At 47.6% G+C, this 16,986-nt stretch overlaps 1 protein-coding gene across 4 annotated transcripts in view; it reads left to right on the top strand.

Annotated features, from left to right (window-relative positions):
- LOC144100790 (uncharacterized) overlaps positions 1–16,986 on the top strand; it is a 272,474-nt gene that overhangs the window by 187,398 nt on the left and 68,090 nt on the right. For 3 of the 4 annotated variants that reach the window (XM_077633644.1, XM_077633645.1, XM_077633646.1), the window contains 4 exons: positions 3,590–3,764; positions 6,744–6,895; positions 8,964–9,219; positions 11,461–11,636. In XM_077633644.1, the coding sequence (XP_077489770.1) occupies positions 3,590–3,764; positions 6,744–6,895; positions 8,964–9,219; positions 11,461–11,636 (759 nt within the window). The remainder of the gene's footprint in view (positions 1–3,589; positions 3,765–6,743; positions 6,896–8,963; positions 9,220–11,460; positions 11,637–16,986) is intronic. The other variant, XM_077633648.1, reaches the window with a different exon arrangement.

The following is a 16,986-nucleotide window of genomic DNA, read 5'->3' as shown; positions in this document are numbered from 1 at the left end:
AAATCAGCCTCACTCAGCATATACATTAATGTTAGCGCAGCTCAGAATATGGCTCGTCCTATGCAACGTCCATGCACGTGCTTGCTTATCGAAACAAAACAGCTCTATTTCAGGAACAGTGCACGCAGGTAGCCCAGACGAAGCGCTGAAACTCATCGCTGCCTTTACGGTAACGGAATCGCTTGTCCATAAACCTGCATAGTTTTGCATGCATCCTGCCGTTTCTCTGCTTCTGCATTTTGCTGTCTTATGGCATTGTGTTTTCGGTGTAGGATTAAAGAACTCTGTGAGACAATTCAATTGCTCACGGCTCGCTCACCACGCCCAGCGCATGTATTTCTTCCAATAGGGCGAGTGAGTGACAGCGAACCTTTTATTCGGTTTCGCCTCGAAACACGACGGACAGCTTTTGGACATTGGCAGCTATAACTCAGATAATAAGGCTTCTCGCGTTACCTGTGGAAAATTTCTTGCGCAGATATTCATTTCCGGTAGGTATTCCTGAGTTTTGAGGGGCCGTCGTTAACGCTATCGTCCGGGTGGTAATAATAACTATCAGAGTAGTACCAAGAAAGGCCGGGGTCATGCTGGTAATATTTCCATCTTAGTAGTAGTAGAAGTGGTTGTGGTTTTCGCTACGGAAAAACCGCCTTCATCACTCAAGAGGCATGTCGAATTGAATTAATTGGTTTTTGGGGAAAGGAAATGGCGCAGTATCTGTCTCATATATCGTTGGACACCTGAACCGCGCCGTAAGGGAAGGGACGTGTCTTCACAGTCTCAGCAATGAGGATACCCCATTTTGGATATTCACATGCACCGTATCTGATCGCGTGATCTTGGTCCCTGAGCCCTGTAGCAGCACCTGTTGCTTAAGAAGACGTGCAAATGTTGGTCACTCTTGACCACTATTGACTTCTGGGTTAGCCGGCATTGCCGTGAACAAATTTGGTGAGAGCGTAATAACGCAAACAATAAGCGCTGAAATAAAAATTCACAGCTGGTTATGCTAATTACCGAAGACGCTTATTTCATATAAAAGCTGTTTGGGGCTGCGACATTGTAAAACTGGAAATAAAAAAAGAATAAAAGCGTCTCGTCCTCCAATCTCTTATTTTCATTCAAAGCACTCATGCCGGCTGCCTTCCAGTTTTCTTGGTGCTGATTTTGCTGCTGGGTTTATGATGAATAAATGAGCACTGCTTTGAAAACGCATTTATCCTACGATGGCTTTCTGCGCGAAGTGTTTCAATGAAACTGAATCCTGCGTGCCCCTTAAGCGTATCGAGGGTCATGGCATTGTGTGAAGTGAGTCAGTTGAGGTGAACGTAAAGAAAATTTCGCGCACAGGAAAGAAGTTGTACGCACAGAGTACGCGTGTAGTAGTGTACAGAGGGAAGGGCGAAGTGACCTTCTCACGCAATGAGTGGCCAAGCCGCGCAGTGAGAGAGCCGGGATGGAGAGTGAGAGAGTCGCCATAGCGTAGCACTCCGAATTAATTTCGGGTTCTTTAACATGCACTGGCATGTAACACCACGCGAGAGTTTTAACGCCATAGCGTTAGAGGCCCCGTTACCCAGAAAATCCGGTGTCGTCGTTGTGAGCGAAAAACCACGAGCATGACTCTGGCAGGTGGTGCCCAGAGAGCAACCTATAGGAGGCAGGTGGACCACCACGGTCACGTGACCTTGAGGTATCACAACCTGCCCACCGTGGCCGCTAAATTAATGATTGGTCGCTCGGGAAGAGCAACCTGGGCCGCACAAGGCCCAACGCTGGGAGCATCGCTAACCGATGCACCCCAGCTCCAGGAGGGGTCTGTGAATGTAAACTGGAGAATGGCCTTATGCTGATATGGGAATTACGCCATTACGCTATCGCGTCAAGGCGGCGCTTAAGTCTCCCTCCAAAATTTTTTTCTAATCCACCTCTAGCGAAACGCGGCCGTAGTGCTAGGATTCGATCCCGCGACCTCGTCCTCAGCAGCCAGCCGAATAAATTTTAAAAATTCGAGTTGGAAGCTTCTTCTCGATGACACCCATACAGCGTACGCTGCGTTTTGATAATGCATGCATGCGTTGCCTATAAAACAGGGCTTCGAAAAACGAAATGCAAGCAATACGCGTAAGAAAATTTTTAAACGCGCTTTGTCCACTTCTCGAAAAGTCAGCAACTCCTCTCACTGTGCCGTTAGAGATCTGTTCACGCTTACGTTTCGGAAAGCGTTGTAGGCCTAAAGGCTGCGCAGACTTCAAGCACGCGTACATACCAAGGAATCTCCCCGCGAAAGGAATCTGACTCGCATAATATCAAATAAGCATGCTATGCGTGGGAGGCGCGTGTAAGGAGCAGCGCATGTGCGTTGGAAGTCCTACATTTTTGTCAGCCGTGCATGAGGTGGATTTAGAGCCGCACGCATTAGTAGGCTTCACTGCTATGTAGTTCACAATCCGCATTTAAGAACGCCTCACATTCAAGACTGCTCAGTCACAAAAGCAATGCATATGCACACATCGAACGTCGCCGACTTCACCGCAGCGTCTTGCATATGTCAGCCCTTCTCGAACTTTGACCACTCTTTTACGTAGATGCGCCCGCTTCATTCGCAAAGTTCTTTTTCCCTGTAGTGATATCCAACGACGCCCACAAGCCCACTCGGCTCCTTTCTGTCTTGCTTCTGTGTTGGCAGCCTAAACCAGCATCGCCTCTGTTTCAATGCAAGCCGTATCGCTCACTCCGTAACGGGACCCCTTCGCACGGTTTTCTCCGTTTGATACTCGTAGTGTGGCGCAGCGGATGTGGAGCTGCCACTTACGTCACAGCGCAAGATGGCTGGTGAATGCTCCTCTATGGAGCATGGCGTTGCAAAAAAACAATGATCATGAAATGTGTTTTCTGTGGTATGTCGCCATCCCCATGTCGCTGCACAAACACGAAGGCTGGTGAACGGCAGAGCGTAGGAAAGGGCAATAAGAGAGAGCATGATTTACCGAATCTGGTTGACCTTTCCGACGCTGAAGCTGGAGGGGATGCACAAACTAACGCATTTCGCAGCACCTCGGAGGTCAACATAGCCTGGCTTCACGTGCTATGTCGGAGACATATCTCGTTGTCATATGGTACCACCAGTTCAGATTCTTCACAGCAACAGCGCACCACTATTGGCGTCCAAATATTTATAGACAATCAGTGTCATATATATGCAGCAGAGCATACGTCCTGACGGAGCAGGCGCTGCCGCTGAGGTGTTCAGTGCCCTCTGCTCTTACTGCTTTCTCTGATTGGCGACAGCAGACTCTCTCTCCCACCCTCTGCTCCTCTCCTGACCTGAATGTGGAAAGGGGTATTGTCCTCTTTCTGCTCTGCCGCCTACCCACCGGGCTTCGGGCGAAAAGATTTTTCCGACATCGGGGTTCTAATGCTAACGCATAAAAAGCACGCGGTGTAGGCAGCGGAAGAGGCACTGGCTCGAGCCCGCTTCAGATATAGAAGGGCTCTTGGCTTTATGCTGTGTGCAAGAAGCGCTGATGCACTACCACCACTACTGAGTCCGAGGCAGTTCAAAACTGTTCTCGTTCTTTGCCCTCAGGGTTTGGCTCCGGCGACGAAGCTGAAAGGCCAACGAACGGCAGCGACGTTGTCGTGACCGTGGATGACCTACGGCGCCTCGGATTGCCCAAACTCAACAAAACAGTGCGGGACTACTACCAGAGCGGGGCCGACCAGGAACAGACACTGCATGAGAACACCGCAGCGTTCAAAAGGTCGGCTATAACTACATATTTCGCTAAGGCCTTTAAAAAATAAGGGCCTGTTGCTTCCGCTTCTCATTACTTTAAAGAAGAGGGGGGGGGGGGGGGGGAACGAGTTTAATGTAGCAGCAGTTCAGGCTGTCAAGTCATTAGGCGTACTTTTCACCGCAGAAATAACGAAGTAACACAGAAGTCATACATTTGTTACAAAAGACGAAATTCTTATAGGTTATCGGCGCGGATGATGGAATGTTCTTGGAAGGCGGTTACTACTGAGCTCGATCTTTCAAGATTTGCAACATAACGAACAATTCTTTTTTGTAATATGAACCATTCATTTATGTTGGTTTTTGTAGTTGTATCCCGTACTAGACTGCAATAATTTAAATGTGACTGGAACAAAGCATAATAAATTTGGAGTTTACACTACAGAGGCAAAGTGTCCCGGCATCGCGACAGTGCACCTGCCACTGAAGAAATTTTTTTAGAAAGGTGGTGAAAGTGGTCATCCCAAGACAAGTTCGATGAAAAATATACTCCTAATCTTTTATGCACGCTAACAGTATGAATAACCTGTCCTTCAAGTTCTGACACATAATTTTGTTGCAGAAACTTATTCTTTGCAAGAAATATTTTTCAGGCCAACCTCTCTACCTTTCCCGTCAATAAACCCTCTCTCTCTTTTGGTTTTAGTTGCATTTAATTGAAGTCTATTTAAGCGAGACCAGACAGATAGTTTTTCTAGTGCGACGTTACATTTCGCTGTGAGATGATCAAGGGCAGGGCCAGAGGCAAGCAGAGTACTGCAATCGGCGTATATTATAAACTGTATCGTGTTGTCTATGTTAATAATGTCATTAATAAATACATTAAACAGTAGGGGCCCCAGTACACTTCCTTGGGGTACGCCAAGGCGGATTGGTCGTAAGTCAGAAATTTCATTATGTATACATACAGATTGTGTTCTGCTGAAAAGATAGCTTTCAATTAATTACAATGGCTTCCCGCGGATCCCACATGAGTATAACTTCTTCATTACAAGTCTTTGGTCTAAGCAGTCAAATGCCTTGCTGAAATCAAGAAAAATAAGTGTAAAAAACTTTTTTCTATATTCTGTAATATATTTTCTTTCAGTGTCAGTAATGCATCCTCTGTTGACCTGCTGGTTCTGAAGCCAAATTGCGAATGTTAGAACATTGTTTCTATCAAAAAACTTCATCATTTGCTAGCAAAATATTTTTTCTAACACTTTTGGAAAAACTTAAAGTACCAGGAGAACGCAGGACAACGTTGGTTGTCCCAACGTTGTCCTGTGTTCTTCTCCTCCTGGTGTCTCGTACTTTCGCTGGTGAAATTATGTCTGAAATAGGTCAACTAGCCCACATGGTTACCTTATTTCGACATGGGTAACTTGATCCCGAAAACTGAACGATCGGTCCTACTGTCGTACCTTACGGACTCAGACGCGTCCCGAGATTGGTTCGGAAGGATTGTTTCCTTGAGCGCTGACAAGTAATACGCACCTTACGGTTTCTGTACAGTGATGCTTATGAAAACTGTAGTTGCACAGAAATTCCTCACCATTTGACGGTGGACATAGGTTTAGTTTGTATTTTTAATTGACACCAAGAAGGGAGGCAAAATTTCTGATGAAACTTAAAACACATAAAACACAATGACCAACTCGACCAAATAGCTGCCCCGAAACAGCCGCGAGTTTGTCTCCTTCACAGTCGTTTCTCCCGTTTAGGGTTTAGCAACGTGCCTCGGCGTAAACGAGCGCGCAGTCCAGCGGAGGATGCAAGACGACCAGGAGGAGGAGGAGGTCAGACTAGCGCGTTGATCCCGTCATCCCAAGAGATGGCGCCAGAGTAGCGCCCGCTGCAAACGTCGTCCACCCGAGGCGACGCTCGTCGGCGGCAGAACCTTCTGCGCGCTGCCCAAGTTCAAACCGCCTTCGTTCGGCACTACGTGTTCCGTATGCGGTCGCCGATATGGTTCAAGAACCGCAGCAGCTGCGCTAAATAAAAAAAATTCGCATTGCCGAGGCGCGTAATCGTGGGCTAATCTTTTATATGTTCCTGCAAGTAACTGAATGAATTTTGAACCAAATTCGCACTACCTGTTTTAGGATTATTGTTAACTAATTTAGGGTTTCTCATCCAAAACTAACTTTTGTTTATGCTTAAAAGCCTGGCTTTCACTACTGACCTGATTATTTCATGCTTTGTGCGATGAGAATGATTGCAACTAAATGTTGGCATTACCGCGAAGAAAGTCAAAAAATAAGACTGCAGTAAGTTTCACAAAATATCAGTCCCCACCGTCATCAGCCGGCTACATTCACTGCGGGGAAAAGGTCTCACTGACCGTCAAATAGCACTTTCTGCGCAAGCTGAGGCCCCTTGATCCGTGCAAACTTCCTCATCTCATCCCCACAACCGACTTCCTGGCACCACTTGTTACGCTTGCCCTCTCGTCGAATCCATTTCGTTAGCCTAAGGGATCGTCGGCTATCTTCCTTTCGCACAACACGCTGTGGTCATGGCGAATTATTCTTGATTTCGCCTACAATATTACTAACTTGGCCTCTTCTCTGGCCCATTGTGCCCGCTTCCGCTCTCTTAACGTTATCCCGATCATTTTCCTTTATGTAGCAAGCTGCGCTGCCGTCAGGTTAATTTCTACCCTTTTCGAACAAGCTTAGCGGTTTCTGCCCCATGGTTGAGTACTGGCAAGCTTCAGCTGCTATATACTTTGCGCTTGAGAGAGAATAGTACGTTCTTGTCCGCCATCTGCAGAGCAGCTGTCAAATTCACTGCACTACATTATAATTTCAGGCCTGTGCCCGGATCTAGGTGTAGACGTACAGATTCATTTGTGTACTTGTTGCAATGTTTCGCCGCATGTAGGGTAAACTGTTCTTTCCCACCCAGTGGGCCTCAGTGCATCCACCTATGCAGAAGCAAGCCCCCGTACACGCACGCGCAGGTGGCGACTGCTGTACCGGGTCCTAGTCGACGTGCTGAGCCGGAGCACGAGAACCACCATGTTGGGCCAAGAGGTGAGCATGCCCCTGGGGATCGCGCCTTCGGCCATGCAGAAGATGGCGCACCGGGATGGAGAGAAGGGCACTGCCGTAGGTGAGACATCGAGAGCGCGCCAACATGCTGCATCCCTGATGCATAGTTAACAGTCTGTTCTACAATCATTTGGTGCTGTAGGGCAGCTGTAGAGTTGCGACAAAGTGCTGAGTTCCGTTCTTTTTCACAGGTGCACATATTAGGCGCGAAATTGTATTTTATAACAGAACTCATGACGCACATGCGCCCACATACAAGACGCACATAATGCATGGTCGCGGAGATACTTTCAAAAGAGAAGAGTAGCACTTGCATCTAGGTTAGGCCAATTTGTCTTCACGGGCTTGAATAATGACTCATAATATGTGTTCACGTTTTCCCCCGCTCCACGCAGCAAGGTCTCTATGTCGCGATTATCATTTTCGTAATGCACGCTTTTGCCCCTTTAACCATGTGATTCCCTGGGGATAAGAACGGTCGAATAAAAGCCTTGAACTTTCTGAGTTTAATCACGTATAGTCCCTTTGTCGCAGTAGTATAAGAAATGACTTCTTGTTAAGAAAAAAATGATTTTCGCATAATCGCATTCAGCACATTGTGGTGATTTTTCAACACCTAAGTTCTGTAAATCAGCGCAAGTACTGAAACGCTTACAGTAAATCCAAAGCTTAAATCAAAGCTGGTCCATCGCATGCCACTGCTTTATTACGACCAGAGGAATTTGAGGCTGTTTCACTTTTCGGATGGGCTCTGGCATGAATTTACCTTTCAGCTGACCTCCTGTACCTCTGTCAGGTTTCGGCCTTGTTTTTATAACTATGGTGGAGAAACCCGCTTCTTAGAGTACATTAGCAATCCATTCATTTCTGCGAGCATAAATGGGAATTATTCACGTTTTTTAACCTTGTATTACAGGTGAAATACCCGACGTTAAAAGGGTATCATTCGCAGAAGAGGCTGAGTTTAGTCAAAAGCTCATTTAAAGAGCAAAATATAAAAGGACTGAACATGAACGGAGCTGGCAGGACGAAGCGCCACCTTCAACCGTTGTATTGCATCTGAGACAACTTAGCACTTACATAGCTGCTGCCATCTTATGCACAGATAAGTCACCTTTAGATGGAGAACGGTGTGCACGCTCAAATAACTTTTTCTCAATAATTCAAGATACATTGAATTACCGCACACAATTATTCGAGCGCGGTTCATCGGGTCTTTCTTAAGCTATAGGTGACTTGTATGTCCATGTGACAACAGAAGAAGCTGTGTATGCGTGCGTCGTGGGTTCAGTAAACCAGTTGGAAGTGGCGCGAATCCGTCCTTTCGTCTCTCTTCATGTTCCCTGTTTTTTTTTTGCATCTTAAGTTCAGCAATGAACCAAAACCGACCAGCCCAGCACCAAGTTCTCTTTTCTCGAGACCGAGAAATGAGTCTAAAATACATCATAATCTTCAGCTTCATCATCATAATCACCATCATCATCAGCCTGACTACACCCACTGCAGGGCAAAGGCCTTTCCCACGTCTCTCTAATTAACCCTGACCTTTGCCAGTTGGGCCCACCGTATGCCCGCAAACTTCTTAATCTCATCCGCCCACCTAACTTTCTGCCGCCCCCTGATACGCTTGCCTTCTCTTGGAATCCACTCCGTTACCTTTAAGGACCAGCGGTTATCTTTCCTTCGCATTACATGCCCTGCCCAAGCCCATTTCTTCCTCTTGATTTCTTACTAGGATGTCATTAACACACGCTTGATCCCTCACCCACTCTGCCCGCTTCCGGTCTCTTAACGTTACACCTATCATTTTTCTTTCCATGGCTCGCTGCGTTTTCCCAAACTTAAGCTGAACCCTTTTCGTTAGCTTCCACGTTTCTGTCCCATAGGTGAGTACCGGTAAGATACAGCTGTTGTATACTTTTCTCTCAAGGAATATTGGTGAACTGCCAGTCGTGGAAATACAATCACTATAAAACAGGGCCCGTGCTCTCCGAAGGATTACGGCGTAACTGTCGCGATTGTCGTATGACATTTCTTCTAGGGTCGACGCCAGAGAGAAATTATTAACAATTGCGATCCTTCGCTTGAGGCTTACGCTGCCACTTGTTGCCATGTTTCTTCTGGTGCAGCTTCCCAAGACGCAGGAACTGTGATGATACTGAGTACTCTCAGCTCCACATCCATCGAAGACCTGAGAGCAGCGGCGCCGAATGCGACGCTCTGGTTGCAACTGTACGTGTTCAAGAACCGCACAGTGACGGAAGAACTGCTCCACCGGGCTTACTGCGCTAATTTCTCAGCCGTCGTGCTCACAGTTGATGCCCCAAGCTGGGGTCAGCGCATTGTAGACGTCCGCAATGCTTTCACCATACCGGAGGGAATCACGTAAGTATTTGCGGCTCACCAAGAAATGCAACCAAGAGTGGGTTTTTCATGCTGATTTTATGCCAATATTTTTCACTCATCAAGAATAGCATGACGCACTCACGGGAGAGGCAACATTTTCAGTTTTTCGGTTGCAATGAATAAATTATCAGTAATAACACGCAGCCTGTTTAAACTGGGCAGCATATAAGGCTAGAAGAAAATTATCTGCCTTGCAATCAGCAATATAAAAGCCCAGGTTCTGCAACAGCATTCAGAACCAACACGTGCTCATAGAATATAGGTTAGTCCAAAAAGCAATGCTCCTCATTTTTTTTTTCTAGAATGCGTTTTAATAAATATTTGTGAAATTCACAATTAAAACAGTCGCACGTGCCGGATACGTTTTGCATTTCGGTGCAATAAACTTGTATGGCTTAGCATTGAGCAAGGCCACGCATGCATGCTTTAGCCTTTTTCCTTCTGGCGCAGCCATGGCGCCAGTGACGCTCTCGTTGTCCTGAAGTCTGAATCAGCGAAGTACGCCTTCTAGCAACCGGAAAAGATGATGCTATGTCAGAACTGTGAGGAGGGCAGTACAGCCCACCCAAATTTGGCAATCGCTTCTTTGGTGAGACGTTGTCGTGATGATAAGAACCGGCCTCGCACTCTTCTTACCTCGGACACACTGGTGACGCTGCCTCAGTTTCTGCGGGGGTTTTGTTGTAAGTCTCGGAATTTACTGTCTCGCTCTTCGGCAGCGTATACACAAGGATAATTCCGTCACAGTCCCAAAAAACAGTGATCATGAGTTTTCCGGCCGACTCAGTCGCCTTGAACTTTCTTGGTCAACTTGGATGGCGCCAGTCTGTCGATTGTTTCTGGCTGAAAATGGTGAGCCCAGGTTTGCTCACCGGTCACTGCCCGGGACAAGAAATCCTGCTCTTTAGCATCGAAACGCTTATGCAGCTCGGAATAAACGACTTTTCCTTTCTCTCTGCGCTCAGCTGTGAGGCAGCCCATTTAGCGCATATCTTCTAGTATCCCACGTACAGTCTCGATTCCCGCTGCACTCCATCTGCTTACGGACAGCTCCTCAGCCAACTGGCGAACCGTAATGCGCCGGTTAGCACGGATCATGGCGTCGGCGCGTTCCAGCGTCTCGGGATTGGTTGCAGTGGCAGGTCGCCCAGGCCGCTATGTTTTGGCACTTTCATAAGCTCTGACTCGCTTGACCCAGCGTACAACGGTGCGTCTATCGAGTGCACAGCTTCCATAGACAACGCGCAAGCGTTTATGATTACGACGAGCACTTCTCTTTTCAGCTACAAAAATTCAATGAGAGCTCTCTGTTTACAACGAACTTCAAACACCGACTCCATTTTCTTGAACTGGTATAGCGGCGTCCGTTGTGTGACGGTGCTGAAAATGGGCATGCATGCGCGTCAGGCATGTTTCTGATAGCCTGTGAAATTTGAGCGCATTATTTTGTTCTCAAAGGGAGAGGAAAAATGAGGGATTACTTTTTGGGCAACTACATTTACGAAAGCATGCACTGCATGGCTCTTGTCATCAAACTAGAACAACATTACGCGAGATTGAAACCACGAAAAGCACACTACACAAGGGGCACAGGGAGGCAAGAACTCTTAAGTAACGCCTTGTCCGAACGGCTGACGCGATCTAAGCAGATGCCTACCCACGAAACAGAGTGGCAGTAACATCGCGTCAAAGAAGCTGTGAGAATGTGGTGCATGGTGGTTACATTGCTTGGAATTGCTCCAATGGGCGGAAATGAAGCACAAGTGCCGCAACGCCTTACAAACAGCCAATCCTAGCTGTGTGCGTCTTTCGCAACACAGTTTTAAGTGGAAAGGGCTGCTATCTCGATATACCCGACTATCCCTTCATGGTTTAACAACTTTTACCACAGCCGCGTTTTCATCTCGTCCACTGGCCTCATCTCGCCGGATCCGTATCTCATATGCGATATCCAACAGCTGTAACTGCGGCCTCCGAGACTCATGTTCATCCTCCAGGTCGCCATCGTATTTGTTTGACACATCCAGTTTCTTGGCATCTAAAAACGATTCACTCATTTCTTGTACTAACGCCGGTGGATAATGGCAATCGGTGATATTGCTTTTAATAAGCACTAATTACAAAAAAGTCGGCTAAAACAAGAAACAGTACGCATTCTTCTGTACACTGTCATGAATCAGCGTGTAGTATAAAGAAGGTGCTCCCCTCACTCTTTTGCAGCCTTGGAAACTTCGACCGGTCGGTTTACAGCAACTTCGACATGACGAACGCCACAAGTGGTTCCGGCCTCACCAGGTACACCAACGACTTCTTCGACCAGTCGCTGACGTGGAAAGACGTGCTTTGGCTCAAGAATGTCACGTCGCTTCCAGTCGTCCTCAAAGGAATCATGTCACGTAAGACACACCCATACGGCTCGGGGGTGCCTTCGAAACTGTGTACAATTTCACACAAGCATGCATATATATGCAGTTAGTTTTCATGCTAGCTTAGCCCTTTGTCCCCCCGCCCCCTTACGCACGGGCACATTTTTTATAGTGACAGTTACATAGGAGCAAATCTGCAGCATTGATGGCGCAGTTGTCTATACTATTTACAAGAAAACGCCGAAGTCATCTTGTCGCCTGGACGTCTTCTTAAAGGTAGTTCAATCAGAGAGCTTACTTTTACACAGAATTCGAGATTTTTTTATTACAAATAAATATCGGCTGTTCCAAGAAGCACTAATAACCCTACAGGTGCAGCCCAGCCTCAGGGCATAAGCGTCCCGCGGGCAACGCAGCTGATTTTAAAAATAGACAAGAGCAGCCGAGGAAACAGTGATTTAGCCTCATTCTGTAGCCTTCAATCTGGCACCTGTTTCACTAAACAGCAATATTATGCACCCTTTCAGCGCCTAGCGGTGAACCTATCAATTTCAGGCCGTTCTTTCTTCATTCGCCTTGATATATGTTTAGCTGGTTTCAGTTTAGACGTGCCCATCTTCACTTATCAGCGTTGCCGCTTCCGTCCAATTTAGCCCTAAAATATAAGCGAAAGCACCGCTGGTTGCTTATTGTCACCTGACTGTGACGTCTTTCAGTAAGTTAGGCGGACGGAGGCTTGAGAAGCAAACTGCTTCCTTGACGACCGCGTTTTCATCACGAAAGAAACGCACAGCGTAGAGCGAAGGCCGGAAAAATGGAGCTCTTGAAAGCGCAAGATCAACAAGAGGAGGGCCTGAGAGCAACGTCTTCCTTCACTCTGTGCCACCACGACAAAAGGCAACTCGACCGCGACCACCGTTACACCAGCAGGGTCGAGTTCCCGGTTACGCTCCATTTTCTCATGGCACACAGCCTTCTGAAGAATAAGCCACTGTTGTTGTGAGCAATCCTGATTACTGCGCAGTTAGGAGTGCGTCACAGCGATCTTTCGCGCAAAGACGAAAAATGTGCCGGTTGTTTCAGCGAAGGTGAACCATTTTTTTTTTATTTGGCATTTTGAGACCAGTAGCGTCGCTTTTCTGGCTCGTTGGCACATAGTCGGTAAACACATTTTAGCCCAACAGAAGACGAGTACACAGAACGGAGAACGACACGAGCGCTAACTGCCAACAAATTTTATTCATATCAAGAAGCACATTTATAGGCTTGCATGTTATCACAAGTGCGGACAGGTTCAGGGTCTTAGAAACACGAGCTTTTTAACACAAAGGAATATGGATGGCGTGCTTATATATGTGCGTCCGGGTGCGTATATCCTTTCAGCTCCGATTTTTTCTCTTGTTATTCTCTTTTAAGGCGAAAGCCTTTAATGGCTCAGACTCGCGCGTCCGGTGTAACGCGGTCTTCCACAAATAACGCGGCAACTAATCGGGGTAGCAGAAAACAAATAGTAGCATCAGATATAGGGGACAAAATCGACGCCAAGTTTCATGACTGTAGAGTGATTAGATAATTAATTATAGCCAATTATAGCGAAAAAACAAAGAAAACAACCATATGTGTCGATATAGCGCGGACGTCGATATAACGATGGCAGAGGGTGACGTCACACCCGATGCCGTCATGTTAATGGCGAGCGTGCTGGTGGCGCCACCTGCGCGCCACCACCAGAGAAGCCAGCGAATAAAAGAATAAGAAGGCCAGAGAAGCAGACCGCAAGCGCCAACAACGTCGTCTAGATCGAAAGTGTAATGATGATTATGGATTTTTATGGCGCAAGGGCATCTACGGCCAAAGAGCGCCATGGCACAAGGTATTTTCGAATTCTCAAGGTGGGATCAAAGACCCATTTCCCAATCATTTCACCGTAAATAAGCCAAGCACCAGATCAGGGGAAAGCTTGTACCCATTGTATCACCGGAGGGTACCCGGCGGCACTGGGGATCGAACCCCGCACCTCCCGCATGCGAGGCGGATGCTCAACCACTTGGCCACCGCTGCGGTCTAGATCGAAAGTGTGGCAAGGGCGAAGCCTTTGGGAGTGCGACTGGTATGAAAACCTGCGAAGCTAGAATCGCAGTCGGCCCAAGGCTTTCGCGTTGCCGCACTTTATATTGCCACCGTGCTCCCATAATTTGTTGCTTCTTCCTATCACAACGCATTCCTCAAGGAAAGGCTTACAGTTCTCTGACTCACAGGAAAGAACGCGATCGACAGGCGATCCTCCTTGCCCATTCCTTACGTTGCGAGCATGCTCGTTTAGCCGCCAGTTCCTCGGTAGATGCGCAACAGCTTCAGCGCTAGTGACGTAAGGTTTCTAATGCTTCACTCGGCCTCCGCGCCACTCGTCATCAGTTTTTCTTATCTTAGACTAAGTTGCAGGCTCCTTCAGGGCTGAGAATGCGACGGTTGCCCAATTCTTTTCGGATTGTGGGAAACACTGTGCATGCATGCACGGTAGGACAACGAAGTGCTTACGTTCTAGGCGGCTCATGCGAATTACTTTGATTGCCTCATTTCTTCTTGAGAAGCTTTTCGGCAACGGACGCATGAACATGAGCGGAGTAGCGAGCTCTTGTGTGAATGAAGGACATTTTTAAAACACATGTTGACAATGGCTCTTTTTACAAGTTTCAATGCGGTGAGCGACATAGCAGCGCAAGTTTTTTTACTTCGCGACTGGTAGGCCCAGCAAATGCGATTAGCGTGAAAGTTCAGGTCTGAAAATCCGATGGAGTCATTTATGGGCAGTGCGCTTGCTAAGACAAGAGGATTGAAACAGTGCTCGCAGCCTTTGACTCTAGGCAGCCAGAGTCGCCGTTAACAAAAAAATCGTCATGTTATCCGAAGACCTTAATTACGTCCGTGCCCTCTAATTGAAGAAGCAGCGTTCACAAACAGGAGAAGGACGACGCTGTGTACTTCTCCTGCTTGTAAACGCGTCCTTTCCGCTGGTTTCCCACGTGCCGCCCACCAACTGGCCCATCAAGCTACTCTTCTTCAGTACTATGCCTCTAAGTGGCTGGCAACAGCCTTGTGAAGTTTAGCTAAAAACCGGTCGCTTAGAATTTGGTCCGTGCATGACACGATGCATATCCCTTCCTTCCGAAGGTAGGGTTTCCCATTCCGGTCAATGGAAGTGGACTGCTAATAAAAGGTTAAATTGGCACATATTCATAGAACAACATCGCAACAGCTCGAGGCCAAAGAAGACACACAGAAGGAAGGGCGGAACGGACGAACACAGCGCTGACTCTCAAATGTTTATTCTGAGACTGACTGACTGATGTTTCTGAGATGAAGAAGGAAAAGGAAAGTGCACGGGCCTGCCTACTGGCTTAAGCCGAGCCACGCTTGCTGCCGCGTGTTGAAAGTAGAAGGAATAAATGATAGGAGAGCAAAGAGTGAAAGAAAAGACGCGCCGCGCTAATACGCCCCGGGCCGATCCCGGAGGCAGAGCAATCTAAGTAATCCGCCATGCACGTACACGTGCCGCAACTTTAGCGCAAAACCCGCGAAATAAACATTTTTTTTTCCGCTTAATATACAATGCAGCCGATGCATCGCGAACGCAACGTGGCCCAGCATTCTTGACATATATAGTATGCCTCTGTTGTCTATCGAGCGGTTTGCGACCTGCTTCTGCCAAATATCTTCACTCCTTGAAAGTCCGGTGAAGCAACCCATTCTGTGTTGTGTGATGTTCTCGTGTTCTGTCTTACGTGCATAGTACTGTTAATTAAATTATCACCGCTCTGTACTTTCGTCTCGTTACTGCTCGTTCCCGTTGTCAACGTCAAATAAACTTGTTCTCTCCCCATAATCTTGATCAGTGGGAAATTAGTAGTTTAATTTTAATGACTTGAAGATAATCGAATAGAAAGCAGTATAAGAAACAACCACTCGCCACCGATGGGATCTGAACCCACGTCTTCCGAATTTCCCGTGGGGAGCTCTGCCAACTGAGCTACTGCGGTGGCTGTCTGGTCCGCGTTCGGGAGTATTTATGTGTAGTGTAACCAAAGGTTGGCAACCTCAAAATGACCTCAACCTCATGTCGTGAGATGAGGTTGAGGTGAGGTCGGCGACAGCTCAAAATTTTGTGAGTGAGATCAGAAAATTACACCTCAACCTCACGCGTGAGTTTGAGGTTGAGTGAGGTCGTCATTCAGTGAGCTCAAAGCTTTGAGGTCGCGACTTTTTGCAGTTGCCACGTCTTACTCCGACGAGTGCCGCTTCCGAAGCGGTGATGCAGCGCATCACCGCAGTGTTCATGCAATGATCGACGCTTGGTGTTCGGTTTTCCCTGTTTGGGCAACCCAATGCCACAGTTCCCTCTTAGCTTGCGGTGCTGCGCCGTAATGTTTGTTCAGTCCTAGCCTACAGGAAGACGCACCCCTCTGATCGTCCCAGAGGGAGTGTTACTGTCACAGCACGCCACTCTCCTTCCCCCTTGCCCCGCTGGCGTAGCACCCGGCTGCCTGCCGGTCGGCTCGAACTCCCGGGAGCGCGCAAAGCACGTAACTCACGTTGACCCGCGGTAGCTTTGTTTGATTCTGCAAACAAATAAGTTCCGTCCAACAAGCACGCAATAAATTCGTCGCAGCGCGGATGGCCCCAAGCAAGAGTGCTTCGTGTTCATGCTCGTTGCCGGCGCTGACGTCATGGCTGTTGCCTCGCATTCGAATAAAGGCAATCCTGCTGTACATTACAAGCTGACAAGAGAAACTGGAGTAGTCGGCGCAGGCGAGAGAATGTGATTCAAGTGGTTCCTAACAAGGACACCTCCTGATTTGATTAAAAAGCACGAAGCCAGAAAAACCTGTATAACACCGTCAAAGCTTTTGATCGGTGACTTCCCCTTTCGAATCTCATACCAATTCTGTATATTCCCGTCCCGTAATGCAAACAGATGCAGATATAATTTAACTTTCTTATCCTTCCGAATCACGTCTCTTTTGGTCTCCGGTTCCTTGTTCCTTCTCGGAAATTCACTTATTATGCCGAAACACCGCAGCACGAAGTGAACCTACCAGCATAGCGGTGTTGCAGCGGCGAAAAAATGCAAAACTTTAATGAATGTATGGTGATGTGGTAGCTGATTCCTTTTCCTTTTTTTAATGGAGATGTGTGAATGGAACTGAGCGGCCACCCTATGGCTGCGCCGCCACGCTGTCACGTGGTTGGTCACGTGGTGCGGATCAGCTGCCGGCAGCGCGGCGCCGTGGCTGATCACCTGGTTCGTCACGTGGTTGGTCACGTGACCAAGTTCCACGCAGCCAGCTGTAGCTATCGCTTCACTCCAGGTTTAACACAAGAG

Source organism: Amblyomma americanum, chromosome 8, assembly GCF_052857255.1.
Source record: "Amblyomma americanum isolate KBUSLIRL-KWMA chromosome 8, ASM5285725v1, whole genome shotgun sequence".
NCBI lineage: Eukaryota > Metazoa > Arthropoda > Arachnida > Ixodida > Ixodidae > Amblyomma > Amblyomma americanum.
Note: the sequence above shows the minus strand (reverse complement) of the source record. Positions and strands in the feature narration are given on the sequence as shown.